The sequence below is a fragment of the Cnephaeus nilssonii genome (assembly GCF_951640355.1).
Source record: "Cnephaeus nilssonii genome assembly, chromosome: 5".
Classification (NCBI taxonomy): Eukaryota; Metazoa; Chordata; class Mammalia; order Chiroptera; family Vespertilionidae; genus Cnephaeus; species Cnephaeus nilssonii.
The window spans coordinates 88,170,999-88,187,347 of record NC_137076.1 but is presented as its reverse complement, the minus strand read 5'-3'; the positions used below and the strand labels follow the sequence as shown (position 1 = coordinate 88,187,347).

The 16,349-nt window shown below is 43.0% G+C and overlaps 1 protein-coding gene across 3 annotated transcripts in view; it reads right to left on the bottom strand.

Annotated features, from left to right (window-relative positions):
* HMGXB3 (HMG-box containing 3) overlaps positions 1 to 16,349 on the bottom strand; it is a 44,364-nt gene that overhangs the window by 7,427 nt on the left and 20,588 nt on the right. For 2 of the 3 annotated variants that reach the window (XM_079770955.1, XM_079770956.1), the window contains 5 exons: positions 14,750 to 14,899; positions 10,834 to 11,135; positions 10,186 to 10,313; positions 3,936 to 4,067; positions 2,877 to 3,061 (listed from right to left, as the gene is read on the bottom strand). In XM_079770955.1, the coding sequence (XP_079627081.1) occupies positions 2,877 to 3,061; positions 3,936 to 4,067; positions 10,186 to 10,313; positions 10,834 to 11,135; positions 14,750 to 14,899 (897 nt within the window). The remainder of the gene's footprint in view (positions 1 to 2,876; positions 3,062 to 3,935; positions 4,068 to 10,185; positions 10,314 to 10,833; positions 11,136 to 14,749; positions 14,900 to 16,349) is intronic. The other variant, XM_079770957.1, reaches the window with a different exon arrangement.

The following is a 16,349-nucleotide window of genomic DNA, read 5'->3' as shown; positions in this document are numbered from 1 at the left end:
TGGTATCCCCCTTATATGGTCCTCAAAGTGTGACCCAGATCCTATTACTTGGAGCAGTCATTTATGTTACTTATCAATGCTAATACCGGGGCACATGTCCATCTGTATGAACTATATTTATAAGTGTGCACTTTAAACAGATTCCCCATGTGCGCAGTTCTCAAAGTGTAGCCCCTGGACCAGCAGCAAGAGCATTAATCACCTGGGAACTTGTTAGAAAGGCAAATTCTCAGGTCCACTCCAGACCTACTAAATCGGAACCCTTGTGGGTAGGGTCGAGCTAGCCCTCCACAATAATAAGACTGAGAGCCACTGTCCAATGTAATTTCTGTGTCCACTAATCCTGAGGACCACTGCTCTACACAAGACATCTATCTCCCCATCTTACTCCCCTTTCCTTCCCCACCTCACAGGGCACGAGCGCATGCTGCGAGTACATGACAAAGTCTCCCACCATAATTTCATAAGGAACTGAACCCACCCTCTTCACCAAGAACAGGGGACAGGAAATGCCAACTAAGTATGCTGTGTGAGCAACTGACATGGCTGCTGTCATTAGTCCAGAGGGTCCTCCTCTATACAGTCCCTGAGGGAAGGGGCCAACCCGGCAGTCTCCTCATAGACAACTGCATATTTAAGCTTTGTCAGTAACTTCAGGACACCCCTTACCTCTTCTCCCCACATGCACCACACTGCTGTACATGCACAAAAGGGAGAAAATAAAGTAAGCCTTGGTCTCTAGAAAGAAATAACCAATGCCATGGAAGAGAAGACTCATGCACACTGAGAATGAAGGGAACGCTTGAAGAAAGAACCCATGAAGAAAGAGCCCTGGTAGGACTAAGAGCCGTGAGCCTTGTGGGGAAGGGGGCTTCTGTCTATTCTGGAAACCTCTGCAGGCCAATGTGATTAGAAAAATCAGAGCTCAGAGACCCAGGAGGTACAGGTGAGCATGGCAGTCTTTAGGAGCTCAGACTCTGGAGTCAGACAACCAGAATGAGGCCAAGTCCTGGCTGAATGAGCGTGGGCAAGATCCTCTGGGCTTCAATCCCTTCATCTACACAAATCTCACAGAATTGGGGTGAGAAGTCAGTATATATTAAAGCACTGAGCACAGAGTAAGAACTTGGCATATGTAATAAAATGCTCAATAAATCGTAGCTGCATTACTGTTAATATTACCATTAGGCAAGCATATTTGAATGAATGTAGAAGAGCCTCTCGGTGAGATCACATACAGAAGCAAAATTTTTTTCCGTTCACTTTATCTACAAGAAACAAACTCCAGCATGCAGTATGCTTGTTTTCGTATGTCTTATTATATACTACCATTCTTCAAGTATAAATACTTGATCAACATATGAATTTTTTTTAACTGGGAAGAAAAAAAGAATATGAACTAAATCTCAAATATGCTCCGCTGGCCAGGATAAAGGTTTTCTCGAAAGAGCCCACACCTCCCCTGGTGGTGAACAGGCAGAGCTACAGGCCTGGTGCCTTAAGAGTCACTTCCTGTTCCGGTCCTCGGGTTAGAGTTCAGAGATGGAAACTCAGAACATCTATGAACCCCAGAGCGACTATGTGCAGACTCAGACTAACGGCACATGATTGTGGGGAAGAGCTAATCAAACTATGGGATTTTTTAAACCCCTGTACTAGGTTAAGGAAGATTCTCTATTATTTCCAGTTTGCTAGGAGATTTATCATAGACAGGTGTTGAGCAACACTGAAAGCCTCTTTTACATCTAATGAAATAACCACATGGCTTTTCTCCTTTAATCTGTTAAGGAGTGAATTACATTAGTGTATTTTCTAATATCGAAGCAATCTGCCTTTCCTGGACTAAACTTAGTCACAATGGATTACTTTATTTGTTGTTAAAGTTGATTTGCTATTATCTTATTCAAGACTTCAACATCTATATTCATGAGTATAATCAGTCCCAATTTTTTCTATTATAGTAAACATCTGGTTTTGCTTTAAGGTTATATGGCCTTATACAATGAGTTGCATATTTGCTGTTCTTCTATGATTGGAATCAGAGGTTTCTTGGATATTTGTTAGAATTAATATGTAAACCTATCTGAGTTTGGTGTTAGGTTCTTAACTAAAAAATGTTCACACAAAGATAACAGATCAGATCAGATCCTCAAAACCCGTAAGAGACTCTCATTTCCCCCACAGCATATCCTCAAAATGGCCCACACGACCCCACACAGAGTCCAGCCTCCTGAACCTCACTTATCCTACCACTTTCTCCATTGCCCACACATGCCAGCCACACCCTGGCCTCCTGGCTGTTCCTCAACCATGCCCCGCAAACCCACCTTAGACCCTTCCTGCTCGCTCTGCCTGGAATGTTCCTCCCCCAGAGGAGAACATAGGCTCCAATCTCTATTCAAACACCCTCCTATCAGAAAGGCCATCCTCGACTACCCTGTATAAAAGAGGAATTTCCTTTCCCACCACACCCTGGATTCACTGTTACCACGTTTCTTGTAATTTATTCTTTATACTATAGGCATATAATTTATTATTATTATAAATTGTTAATGTTTGTTTCCTGATTACCCAAACCAGAAGGTGAGCTCCACGAGCACAGAAACTCTGTGGGTTTTTTCTTAACTGCCATTTCCCAAGTGTCTAAAAAGTGTACCTAGTGCATGTTTGATAAATTTATTGAATGATAACAAATGCCTCTATTTCCATCTGATCTTCCTTAGATGAAATCCTGGGCAGTGCCAGGAAAAAGCCACTCTTCTCACACAGGACAGGACTAGAGTCGTCTGTCCCTGGGGACATACATCATGCAGAAGGTGGCAGCGAAGTGTGAGGACAGTTCTAAAGGTTACCCACGGTGACTGAGAGGCACTTACCTCCACACTCTTCAGTGCCAGCACGTTTTCTTCACTCCTCTGGGCCATTTCCACTTTGGGGGCCACACCACAGATGCCACAGATCATGTCATTGTAGTCTCGGACAGTGAGGCACTCAAAAGCCCAATAGCCATTGCACAGCAGCTCTTGCAGCTGGCTTAGCTCCTCTGAGGCCAGCGTCTTCTCTGGAAGAAGAGCAAGAGCTCTGAGTAGGTCACAGAAAAAGACCCCGAGGCCACTGGGGATGAGCTAATGGCCAGCAAGAACAGCAATTCTGCGATGGCTTCTCTTGCAGAACACCCAAGAGTACTAACCACTCCAAGGGTCAAGCACCCTGGCCTTCAAGTGCTCAGGTGGCAACCTGGAGGGCAATTCCAATCAGTTATGTCTGCCTGTACTAAGCACCTACTAGGCACTAGATAATGTGCAGAGCTTCAAATTTTCTCATTTAACTCATGTCTTTCTGAATGAGGAGCTATTATTTTCCTCATTTTATAACTGGAGAAACTGAGGCGCAGAGAAAATAACTTGGTTAAAATCACAGTGCCACTAAGTGGCAGAGCCAAGACTCAAACATAAGCCTGCCTGTCTGGCTCTAGCACCTTTGCTCTAATACCTCACAGCAGGAAAAATGCAGGAGGACTGGAGTCTATAAGAACGGGATGGGATGGGATGGGATGGGAAAAGAACAAACAGAAATAATTTCTAATAGTGAGGAGTGTGGTCCCTCAGCATGAGCCCTGGGACCTCCAGAAACTGTGTACTCAAAATGAGTCTGATTAACATGCAGTTAGGTCAAGTCTACCTATGACCAAAGGACGAACTTCTAAAGTCAGTTTAGCCTCATGCTGAGGGTCCCTGGATGCACGGATAGACTTACACTTTCTAAACTTACTTTGGCATTTGTGAAATTCAAGAGAAGTGTTAGGAGGCCAAAAATGTTTCCTTTTCAAAATATCAGCCTTGCCCCCAAGATGACTCTTTCAACCAAAGCCCATCACTGAAAATTCCCAGGGAGCTTAGACCTAACCTTGGGAAAGGGAGGGAGCCAACCTTTACCTGCCTGCTCCTGCACCGACTTCAGAACAGCGTTGACAGACACTCTGGGGTCCTCTCCCAGCTTAATCTGGTTTCGGATTGCAAAAAGCAAGTCCAGGCTCACTAGCACCTTGTTCCCCACATTAAAGAGACCTGAAGATTAAGAAAAGGCAACAGGGAAAGTCACTATAACATCATCCACAATGGCAAAAAACTGGGAACTAAAAGCCCAATCGGGGAACAGTTAAATAAACTATGGTGCATTTATAAAATAGCAAACTCTGCATCATTACAAAGAATAAGGTAGACCTAAATGCTATGACATGAAGTTGTCCATAATACAATATTAAATGAAAAAAGCAAATAATAAAATAACACAAGAAAAAAAAGAAACATCTTCCTACCACCCAGTTCAGTCCTCACGACCTCGCACAGCTGCACCGTGGGGAAAGACCAGGGGTATCTTTTAACCCAGGGATGTGTACAGAATGTGAAACAGGCTAAAAAACCACCCAAATTTTGAGTTAAAAGACTCAGAGAAATTTAAATGCAGTCAGTTTAAGACAAATAAAAGAGGGTGATTTTACATTTGCACAATACATAATGCACAAAAGCATACTATGGAATATATGCTTGTATAAGAAATGGGGAAAGTATTACTCATGTCCCCTTTTCCCCCCTTTCTAAGCATGATACATTTTGAAGCCATAAAAAAGATCAAAACAATGATTACATAAAAATTAAAACAAAAAGCAAAAAAAATACAATTTTAAAGACAACAGATAATGAGGAATCTCAGAGGGAAAGTGAGGGTGAGTGGATGGGTGGGAGGTAATCAATCAAAGACCTTGTATGCATATATACATAACCCATGGACAGAGACAATAGGGTGCTGAAGGCCTGGGGTGGGGGTGGGGGAGAGGGGGGGCTGGGCTGGAGGGGGTCAATGGGGGAAAAGGGGACATGTGTAATACTTTCAACAATAAAGATTAAAAAAAAATAATAAAGTTAGACTTGAACCAATTAAAATAAAAAAAGGATAACTGATAAACTGAAGAAGAGTTCTGTCAACAAAATAACCCAAAACAGAATGAAAATATTCACAAGAGAAATTCATGGAGGAGAAAACAGAAAACACACACAAAAGACAGACAATCTTCTTAGTAATCAAAGAAATTAAGAAACTATATACCAGCTTTTACCTATTAAATTGATAAATTTTAAAAACTATAATAATCTATAAAAAGTTACTACAAAAAACACTTGGGTATAAATCTAGCCCCGGCTGGTTTGGCTCAGTGGATAGAGCATCGGCCTGTGGACTGAAGGGTCCCAGGTTTGATTCTGGTTGAGGGCACATGCCTGAGTTGCGGGCTCGGTCCCCAGTGGGGGGCGTGCAGGAGGCAGCTGATCGGTAATTCTCATAATTGATGTTTCTATCTCTCTCTCCCTCTCCCTTCCTCTCTGAAATCAATAAAAACATATTTTAAAAAAATAAATCTAACAAAACATGTGCGGACCTATATGCTGAAAAGTATAAAACACTGATAAAAAAAAAAATAAAAGAAAACCCAATAAAACAGAGAGGCAGACCATGTTCATAAATGGGACAATTAATACTTTTTAATCATGTCAAACTTCCCCAAATTGATGTATAGATTCAATACAATCCCAATTAAAATTCCAGCAAGATTCTGTAGACACTAACAAGCTGATTCTTAAGTTTATATTGAAACTAGAGGCCCAATGCACGAAATTAGTGCACGGGGGAGGGGAGTCCCTCAGCCTGACCTGCACCTTCTCCAATCTGGGAGTCCTCAGGGGATGTCCTACTAATGGCTTAGGCCCACTCGGGCCTAAGCCACAGTCTGGCCTCCCTCTGCAGGAGGCAACAGGGCTGATCACGGGAAGGCGCCGCCCCCATCACCCCGCTGTTGCTGCCACTGCTGGCTGCCACAGCCACCAAGATGTTTTCATCAACACGGACTCCAGTCCCTTCACCAAGAAAAAATGACAACTTTCTTTAGGCATTTCAAGATGTCTCTTTCATATTTTCTTTCTTTTTTTACCCTCACCTTAGGATATTTTTCCATTGATTTTTAGAGAGCGTGGAAGAGAGCGGGAAAGACAGAAACATCAATGTGAGAGGGACACTTCGATTGGTTGCCTCCTGCATGAGCCCTGACCTGTGCCCCGGCCAGGGAGGATCCTGCAACCTAGGTACATGCCCTGAATCAGAATCGAACCTGGACCCTGCGGTCAGCAGGCCGAGGCTCTATCCACTGAACCAAACCGGCTAGGGCAGGATATGACATTTCTTAGCCCCTCCAGCAGTAGACCTTCATTTTTTCCTCCAGGAGTGAGGTGGAAAAACCCTAGATCACCTTCTTGGATTCTTATGACGCAAGTTACCAAGAACACTGCAAGTGGTATACCGGGAGCTTAGCCAATGAGCGGTCAGAAAAGGTGTTTCCTCTGCAGCTCACGCACAGAGGCGGGACTGCTGGTGCACCCCGGCTGGCAGACCCTGTTCTCTGCTTTCTGCGGGCCTGCCTGCTCGCTGCCACTGCGGCTGACTGGCAGGCAGGCCCTGCTCTGCCCTACTCTCTGTGGGCCTGCTCACTGTGGTGGCAGCTGGCAGACCCTGCTCTCTGCAGGCCTGAGCCACCCGTAGCTTGCCTCACCATGCAGCAGTCCCCTCCCGCCCACCTGCGCGCGCAGCCTCCTACTGAGTGGTCATGACTGTTACGGTGTCCCGGCTAATTTGCATATTACCTCTTTATACATAGTAATCAAGAGAGTGTGATAGGGACAAAAGAATCTATACTAATAAAAGGGTAATATGCTAATTAGACTGGGTCAACCGGCCATCTTCCGGACAAAGCCATGGTGGTGGGGGCTGAGGCAGAGGCAGTTAGGGGCGAGATCAGGCTGGCAGGAAGTTAGGGGCGAGATCAGGTTGGCAGGGGGTTAGGGGCGATCAGGCCAGCAGGGGAGGGCAGTTGGGGGCAAGATCAGGCCGGCAGGGGAGGGCAATTGGGGGCATTAGGCAGGCAGGCAGGTGAGTGGTTAGGAGCCAGTGATCCTGTGAGAGGGAGTCCAACTGCTGGTTTAGGCCTGAATTGGCAGTCGGACATCCCCCAAGGGGTCCCAGATTCAAGAGGATGCAGGCTGGGCTGAGGGACACCCCCTCCCATGCACAAATTTCATGCACCAGGCCTCTAGTAAACAACATAAAGAAATGGAACAGAATAGAATGCATAAATAGACCCATATGTATATGAAGAGTTGATTTCAACAAAGAAATGAAGGTAATTCATTGAAGAAAGTACTACTTTTCAACAAATGATGGTATTGGAGATCCACAGGCCAAAACAAAAATGAACTCGATCTGAGCCTCACACTTTTTACAAATATTAATTCACAGACCTAAATGTAAACCACAAAATTATAAAACTATTAGAAGAAAATATTTATGACTCTCACCCAGGTAAAGAAATCTTAGATAGAACATCAAAAACATATTTCTATCCCTGGCCTGGTGGCTCAGTTGGTTGGAGCATCATCCTGTGCACCAAAATAGTGCAGGTTCAATTCCCGGTCAGGGAACATACTTAGGATGCGGGTTCCATCCCCAGTCAGGATGCATACAGGAGGCAACTGATCGATGTTTCTCTCTCTCCCTTCCTCTCTCTCTCAAATCACTAAAAGAAAAAAATTGATAAAATAAAACAACAAAAATTTTGATGAATTGGTCTTTATCATAATTAAGAATGTTTGGTCTGTGAAAGATTCTGTTAAGAGAATGAAAAGAAAAGCCAAAGATCCTAAGAAAATATCTGCAAATCACTTATCTGGCAAAGGACTTGTATCCAGAACATACAAAGAACTCTCAAAACTAAACAGGAAGAAAATGAACAACCCAATTCAATGGGCTAAAGATCAAGCAGATACTTCACCAAAGAACAAATACAAATGGCAAATAAAACCCATGAAAATATCATCAACATTAGTCATCAAGTCAATTCAAATTAAAACCACAATGAAATACCACTCACATACCTATTAGAATGGTTAAAATACAAAAACAAACAAAATATAGACAATACCAAGTGCTGGCAAGTGGAGCAAACCAGAACTCTCAGCCATAGTTGGAGCGCATGCAAAATGGTACATACATATAATCAGGTAAATGGTTTGGAAAGTTCTTATAAAATTAAATATACATTTACCATATAGCCCAGCAATAATCTGACTCCTAGGTATTTACCAAAAAGAAACGAAAATTTATGTTCACACAAAAGCCTGCCCATGAATGTTTATTGCAGCTCTATTCATAACTGCCAAAACCTGGTAACAATCCAAATGTCCTTCAACTGCAATGAGTGAACAGATAAATTGTGGTACTGCTTACAATGCAAAACTACTCAACAATAAAAAGGAAAAAAACTATTGACACATTAGAAAATATGAGTGGCTAAAATGCCTTATGCTTGGTAATCAGACTAGAAATTCTACATTCTATGATTGGATTTATGACATTCTGGAAAGATGCAACTATAGAGATGAAGAGCATATCAAATGGTTGCTAGATGTTAGGGGTAAAGAATGGGCTTGATCACAAAGAGAAAGTAGAAGACAGTATTTTGGGATGATGAAACTGTTCTATACACTGAGTGGCCAGATTATTATGATCTCTGAACGCATAATAATCTGGCCACTCAGTGTATATCCTATATAATAAAAGGCTAATATGTAAATTGTCCCCTCGACCAGGAGTTCAACCAGCAGGCAGGCTAGCCAACTGCCCATGTCCCCTCCCCCTGGCCAGGCTGGCTGGACCCCACCCATGCATGAATTCATGCACCGGGCCTCTAATACACACACACACACACACACACACACACACACACACACACACACACATATACATATATATATATATACTGAGTGGCCAGATTATTATGTGTTCAGATATCATCATAATCTGGCCACTCAGTGTATACTGATTGGGGTGGCAGTTACACAACTCAGTGCATTTGTCACGACTCATAACTATACAATAACGAAGTAAATTTTAAAATAAAGTTAAAATTAGAAATATATACATATACATATACATATACATATACATATACATATACATATACATATACATATATATTCCTAAGGTACTACTGGCCTAGACAGAATGCAGGGAAATGGCATTCTTTTAATTGTGGGCAAGAGCATAAAATAGTACAAACTCAATCTGGCAATGCAAGACACTGAAAGTATGAATTCAAAATCAGGCACCATAAGGTTCTGAAGACAGAATAACAAATACTTTTTAATCTTCAGCACCCAATTCTACATATAAAACTCAAGATTCAAATTCTCACAATGGTTGGTACATAATGAATATTGAATAAATGTTTGATGTTGATGAACAGAGGAGAAATGGGTGAATACGCAGCAATTTCACTTTTGAGCATTTGCCCTAGGGAAATAAGGCTGTGTACACAAAGATTTAATTATAAAGAGGACTCTAAGTTGGAGTGCCATTTCTTTAAAATGGCCATGTATTTCTCCACTTCCTGGCACAAGAAGATGCCAATGATGTACTGCTAAATTTTAAAAAGCACATTCCAAAGCAACATCCAGCACAACCACATTTTTGTTGGAAGAAAAGCTATAAACCTATAAATCCTTCCACACTTTCTTATATTCTGCAGTGATGAATAACATACCTGGAGTTAGAGGGCATAATGTTAAGTGTTTATCTCATGGTAGTATTAATACTGATTTTCAGTTTCCTCTTTCTACTTGTCAGCATTTTCCAGTTTTTCTATAATCACGATATATTATTTAAAAAGTAATTTTGCTTAAAGATCCTGAGCTCGGCTGGAGTGGCTCAGTTGTTGAGGGTCGACCTATGAACTGGGAGGTCACGGTTCAATTCCCAGTCAGGGCACATGCCTGGATTATGGGCTTGATCCCCAATAGGGGGTGTGCAGGAGGAAGCAGATCAATGATTCTCTCTCATCATTGATGTTTCTATCTCTCTCTCTCCATCTCCCATCCTCTCTTAAATCAATAAAAGTATATTTTTTTAAAAATCCTGGATAATCCTAACACTTGAGAGATACACGTATACTGGGGCTGAGACATCCAGGAGGAAAAATCCCCATCTGAGAGAAGGTCTAGGGCTCACAGGACCAGAGTCTGACCCCAGGGGCTGTTCTCAAACCTGCTTTGGGGGCCCACTGAGGGAAGAAAGGCTGGCACCCACCTGTATAGATGTCCATGAAGCTATGCAGGGCCAGACAATGGGGATTCAGACACATCTTCACCTGGGCAGTCACCACCTGCAGCCGGTTGGCTGTCATCAGCCAGCACTCTTGGGGCCCAGCTGGGGAGCTAGTACCCAAAACATCACCAACAAAAACAGAAGGAATATCAACCTCTTAATAATTAATCAGTCTCCAAGACTCAGAGATGAATAGCAAAATTCTCAAGACTTTACTGCAATAGGAAAATGAAGGTGCTAGAGCTTGTGCCCCAAGTTTTTCTAGGTGAGTGTTCCACTTTGTTGGAACCTGGTCTGTGGAACCATCCTCAAATTTATTATAATTCTCAATTTGTTACCCAATTTAACCAATCCCACTGAACTCCCAAATCCAAGCATTATGCTGGGCAGTCCAGATGTAAACTAAATCTTAAATTGGTGACAATAACTTTTAGGCATTTTTCAATGGAAATAATAGATGACTACTAATTATTATTATTAATTAGCAATTGGAAAAGTAAGGGAAACCTAAGAAACACAGAGAATAACATGTTCAAAGGTTAGAGCTTGAACATTGTTTGAAGAAAGTTGTTTGTACAGGCCAAGTGACACGGGGCAGTTAGGGGCAGGAAATGTGAAAGGGCTGCTTACTTTTGTTCCCCTTTGAATAATGGGCTGCCACAGAGAAGGCACTGCGTGGATGGAGACTCATAATAATTTGACCAAGAGGTTTGCTCGATGGTGACTGTCTCCTCACTGACGCTGGACAGAATGAGTCGAGAGCTGTTGAGTTCGTGAATCAAGGCAAAGACCTCGGCCAGCTCAGACTCATTCTCAGGAATCTGCAGGACTTTGCGGAGCAGCTGCAACGTGGACTGGCGTTGGATCTCCCTCTGGGCCGCGCTCAGGGGCTCTGTGACACTCAGCCCATCTGGGAGTGCTGAGCTTGCCTCCTGGGAAGAGAGTGGATTGATCACCAAGCACCCAGGGCAAGGCCAGCTGTGGGCTACATCAGGAGAGGCTGTGAGTGACAGAGGTGGGAAACATAGGTTCCTAACCAGCTCAGCTAATAACTCACTTGTGACTTATGGCAGGAGCTTTCTCCCTCTGGCACTCAGTTTCTCTATCAATAAAATGAAAAACTATACACAATACACCTCTTAGTAAAGGTTTCAAGTGTCAGCTCACATTCATCAGGTAGGGGATTTGGAGGATAACAGGCTGGTCTTCAGTTCTGCTTATGCTACTTAACAACTGTACAAGTGTGACCCAAAGCAACTTACTTAATCTTTCTAAGCTTTAATTTCCTTGTGAAATGGAGGATCAAAATACTAGTAATCTCCTAGAGTAGTTGTACAGAGTAAAGAAGATATTGTAAGTAAAGCACTTAGTACTGTGCCTGGGATGCAATGAAAACTCTATGAATGGTAGTTTTCATATATAAACAAATATCCATACTAAAGTATCTATCTATACATATAAAAGCCTAAGCGACCATTTGACCAGTACCTATGATGTGCACTGACCACCAGAGGGCAGATGCTCAATGCACAGGCATGGAGACATGAAACAGACTAATGAATCTCAGAGGAAGAGGTTAGGGGGAGGCCAGGAAGAGATTAACCAAAGATCTTATATTCATACTAGAGGCCCGGTGCACAGGGTCCCTTGGCCTGGCCTGCGGGGATCGGGCAGAATCCATGCCCCGGCCTCCGACATCTCCCAAGGGGTCCTGGATTGCGAGAGGGCGCAGGCCAGGCCGAGGGACCCCCACCAGTGCACGAATCCATGCACGGGGCCTCTAGTTTATCTTTAATGCTTTGTGGCTTCTAGGTATAAGAGGACTTTATATATAATCAGAGGCTTCCAGGAACAAGGTTCTGAAATGTTCATTAGGTTCCTTGTGCCAATGCAGCCTGAATACTCCCTTCTCCGTGCTCCCAGAGTCCATTCCTTTATTGCAGAATGCACTGTCTCACAGCTGGTAAACCACTGTCCCCGCTCTTCAGTGAGTATAGGGTCCCTGCTTATTTACTAAGTCCCAATACCTGCATGAGGTCAGAGTACACAAAAGATATTAATTCATAGTTGCTGGACATAGTATACATTGCTTTATAGAAGTTATGTGCTTAATAAAAGAAGCTTTCTATTAGCTCTACATCCTGTAACAACCCGTCTCACTGTCTATAATAGTTTGGTTCCTTATCTTTCGCCTGCACTAGAGCATAAGCTCCTTAAGCGAAGGGACTATGTCCTACTCAGCTTTGTATCTCCAAAAGCCTGACCCATGGTAGGTATTCAGTATATGAAATGCCTGAAAGAATGAATTAAGAGCTGAGTAACACTAGAAATGCGTTGCCCTGGGAGGTGTGTGTTCCCCGTCATCACTATGTTGAACCATAGGCTGGCCTATAAGTTGGCAGGAATACTATCCTTTGGCTCTGAGCCACAGTTGGAAGGTGGAAAGGAATGAGAACTGTTCCAGCCAAAGATGTTGCAATCTTACAGTCCAAGAAAAATTGCATAGGAAATGTATGGCTGCCAGGAGGCTCCAAAGAGCAATACACGCCACGTTCCTAACTTTCTGACCTATGTATGTTTTATGTTGTGGAAAACCATAATGACATTTATTTCTCCTAAAATTAAGGATTTTGGAGGGTAAGGGAATGGCTGAAGATGAGGGTTCTTGGCATAGTCAGCTAATCAAAGGCAGAAGAACATAAATCAGAGTGGAATTTGACATAAACTGGCAAGAGGTCCCTAGACAATTCCTGCCTGACCTGGAAAGTTAAATGACCTCATCATCCAAGACCTAGAGACCAACACCCACTTCCATGCTGCAAACCAATAACTATAGAAAGAGAAAGGAATGTTCAGAGCGTCTACCGACACAGAATGCAATTCCATCCCATAGTTACTGATCAATACATTATTGTATTGTGTACGCAAGCTCCAGGGTTAGAAGGTACAGGGGAAACAGATATACTTGGCCTAAAGGAGATTCTAGTCTCACAAGGAATTAAAAGAGGGAGTCAAGACAGGGTGTGATCAACGCTAATGAAGAGGAACAAGTAAATACATTGAGAATTCGGGAAGAAAGCTCGCTGCCAGCAGAGGGCACCAGTGGAACAGCAGAATGTGATGGAAACTGTGGAGCCATTTACATGCTATTTCAGGGGGTTATACATTGCTTGATGCTCAATTCTGATTCTTCCCTAGGGCTCATGGCCCTGAGAATAAAATGCCCAAATCTAATACACCTTGCCACCTTGCTTTATTGATGGGGAAAACAAAAGCTTCCAGCTCAGGGTCTCTTGGCTCCTAGTCCCAGTGTTTTTTTTTCCACTAAGCCATGAACGTCCACAGACTTTAGTTCCACTTCCCTTTCTCACAAAGACAGTAACCTCAGAATACCACCCCAAGCACAGAAACAGACCTAGAGACAAGGGGATGAGACTCGCCTGCTAGAAAGGCCCCTCCCCATATGCAAAGAAACCTTGAAGCCTGAAGCAATTCTATCCACTTCTCAGTTCTATCCATACAGGTATCCCTCCTCACCTAACCTTCTTCTGGGCCTCTCTCTGGCTCAAGGACATTCAGTGGGACCCCAGGACTAAAAGACACACTGCCCAGTCTAGCATTAAAGATCTTCCATGATAGGGCCCTGACGTGCCTTTCCAGGCTATTTTTCATACTCCTCCCCATACACCCTCTCTTCTGGCCAAGTGAACACCCACCAACTCTCTGTCTCTTCACTTTTGCTCATGCTTGTCCGTGAGAACAGCACGCCTACCCCTTCCATCCAAATCCTGCCCATTTTGCAAGACCCAGCTTAGATGTGGAGTGGCCAGGCTCCAACTCAGACCCTGACCATGTGTCATCCTTCCCCTGCAAGGCAGATCAGTTGACATTCCTCTAATTACTCTCATCCTAGTCATTCTATTTGCTGCCAAAGATGTTGTCACTTTCTGTTCACTTAAGAAAACTCACATATGGAAATTCACAAGACCTCTGAAAAAGCCCATTTTTTCTTGGTTCTAATAATAAAAAGCAAGCCCTAAGGATACCAAGTGTTTTATTACTCAAATAGTTTGATTTAACTTCAGAGAGTAGGCTTGCTAACAAAGCTGCTAGAAGTAAAGCTTTGTGATTAGTCAAAGCTCTGCAAGGAACATAAGAGGCAGCAATCTAATCCAGTCTTAGGGTTGGCATTCTCTAATTACTAAAATATCATTAACAGGCCCTCTATCAGACCTCAGAGCTAAAAGAATGTAATCTTTCCATCTCTTCTTATGAATCCTATTTAAGGCCTGTGTTACCATTCTCTTTGGTTCGTGGGGCCAGAAGGGTCTCAGAGATCAAGGTATCTGGTCAATCCCCTCACCCTGGCAATGGTAAGGAGGTCCACAGAGAAGGCACTTGCCCAGGTTCAGAACCTATAACTTGTTTCCAGTTCTGGTGTTCTAGGTACTATCATGTACTAAGGAATCCTTTTATTTCTACTAAAATAGGTTCATTAACAGAGCCCAACCCAAGGCCAAGGGATGTGTTTGGGGAAGGAACTCACGAGAGCCTTGGTGGTTTTCTCAGTCCGGTCTTTGGCAAGGTTAAAACCACAACTGGGGCAAATCCGTGGTTTATGCCGGTTGGTGTAGACATAACTACAAGAGGGATTCTTGCACTTTCCCCGGCCTCTTGATGTAGCCAGGCCCAAATCCTAAAAAAGTAAGACCAATGTTCAATTCTTCAAAAATTGAGTTATACCTGGACAGAGCCAAGAACCAGGATGACCAGCTATCAATAAATTAGAGAAGAAAGTGGCAAATGCAAAACCAGATTTAGACTAATTTCCAAAGAGGCTTGAAGCAAGATCCCTTTTCTGCAGTTTCCCCTTTACTCTTAATACAGCCTGTATAATTTGGTCAAGTCCTTCTCCTGCTGTCAATCAAGTGAGTTGACTGTCAAAGGTCAGAGATTCAAATGCCTCCAAGGCTCAGGCAACTGGCAGAATGAAACAGGCCTGTTCTAATGAAGAGTGTAAGAGATTGTGGTGTACTAAAGACTTCCAGCCCTTCCTAAATACAAATTGTAACTTCTAAAATACGGAAGCTAAAAGCTCTAGCATTTAGTCTCCTATGACAAGATGCTATCTAATCAGTCAAGAGAGGGTCAGTCCTGGGCCGTTTTCACCAGATGGTAACCAGAGTGGCCAACTGTAGCCAAAAGGAGCGGGTGATGAGAATATGCATGGCATGCAGAAGGTAATAATTAAGCCTTTGGAAAAAGAAAACTGAGATCTCGGGATAAGAGACACATTCTCCTTAAAGATCAGGCCAGACTACGTACTAACCTACCATCCTGTGCTGTCTTGTTCACTATTGAATCACCAGTACAAAGCCTGGCACAGAGCAGGTGCTCAATACATCTTTTTTTGAGTGAACGACTCTTTATCCGGTAAGAATTTATAAAAATGTAGCTGCTCTATCAAAAGTTATGTATCTTACTCAACTTAGCCAGAGAACCTGTCAAAGGTATTTGGCTGGTTGACATCATAAGGATCAACAAAATTAGAGAATGTTAAGAGCAAGAGAAACCAACGTAGCACGTTAGAGACAATAAAAACTGAGGACCAGAGGAGGAAAGAGCCTTGCCTAAGGACAGAGAGCATGCTAGCAGCAGAGCCAGATCCACTTCTGGACTAGGATTTTTAAGCATCAAGTGTTTATTCCACTGTTCCACAATGCTCACCCTCCAAAAGAATGACCCCAGAGTCACACATCTGTGTTATGTTAAATATAAAAAAGAGGGAAAGGGAAAACCTTGGTGGGAAATGCCAGGCTAAACAAAATAAGTTGCTTTACTAAAGTACTTTTCAAACCCTTTAAGATACTAGGATTGAATGTGATTCTATTTTGGGGAGGAAGAATTCATTTCCCAAACTTGTATATGGAACACACTTTTGAGGCTAAAAGGTCCAAAGATTGCTGAATGCTAAACTGGACTAGATTCTCATCTCCAACTACTTTCAGTGAGATACCCTGATCTCAGCTTTATAGATCTCTCCTGGGAAAAACAAATCTAGCTGATTCGCCCAGGAGCTATCATTTATATTAGTGACAGGGTTTCAGAATCAATGATCTATCCCTGACCCTCCTTTCACTCCTGAC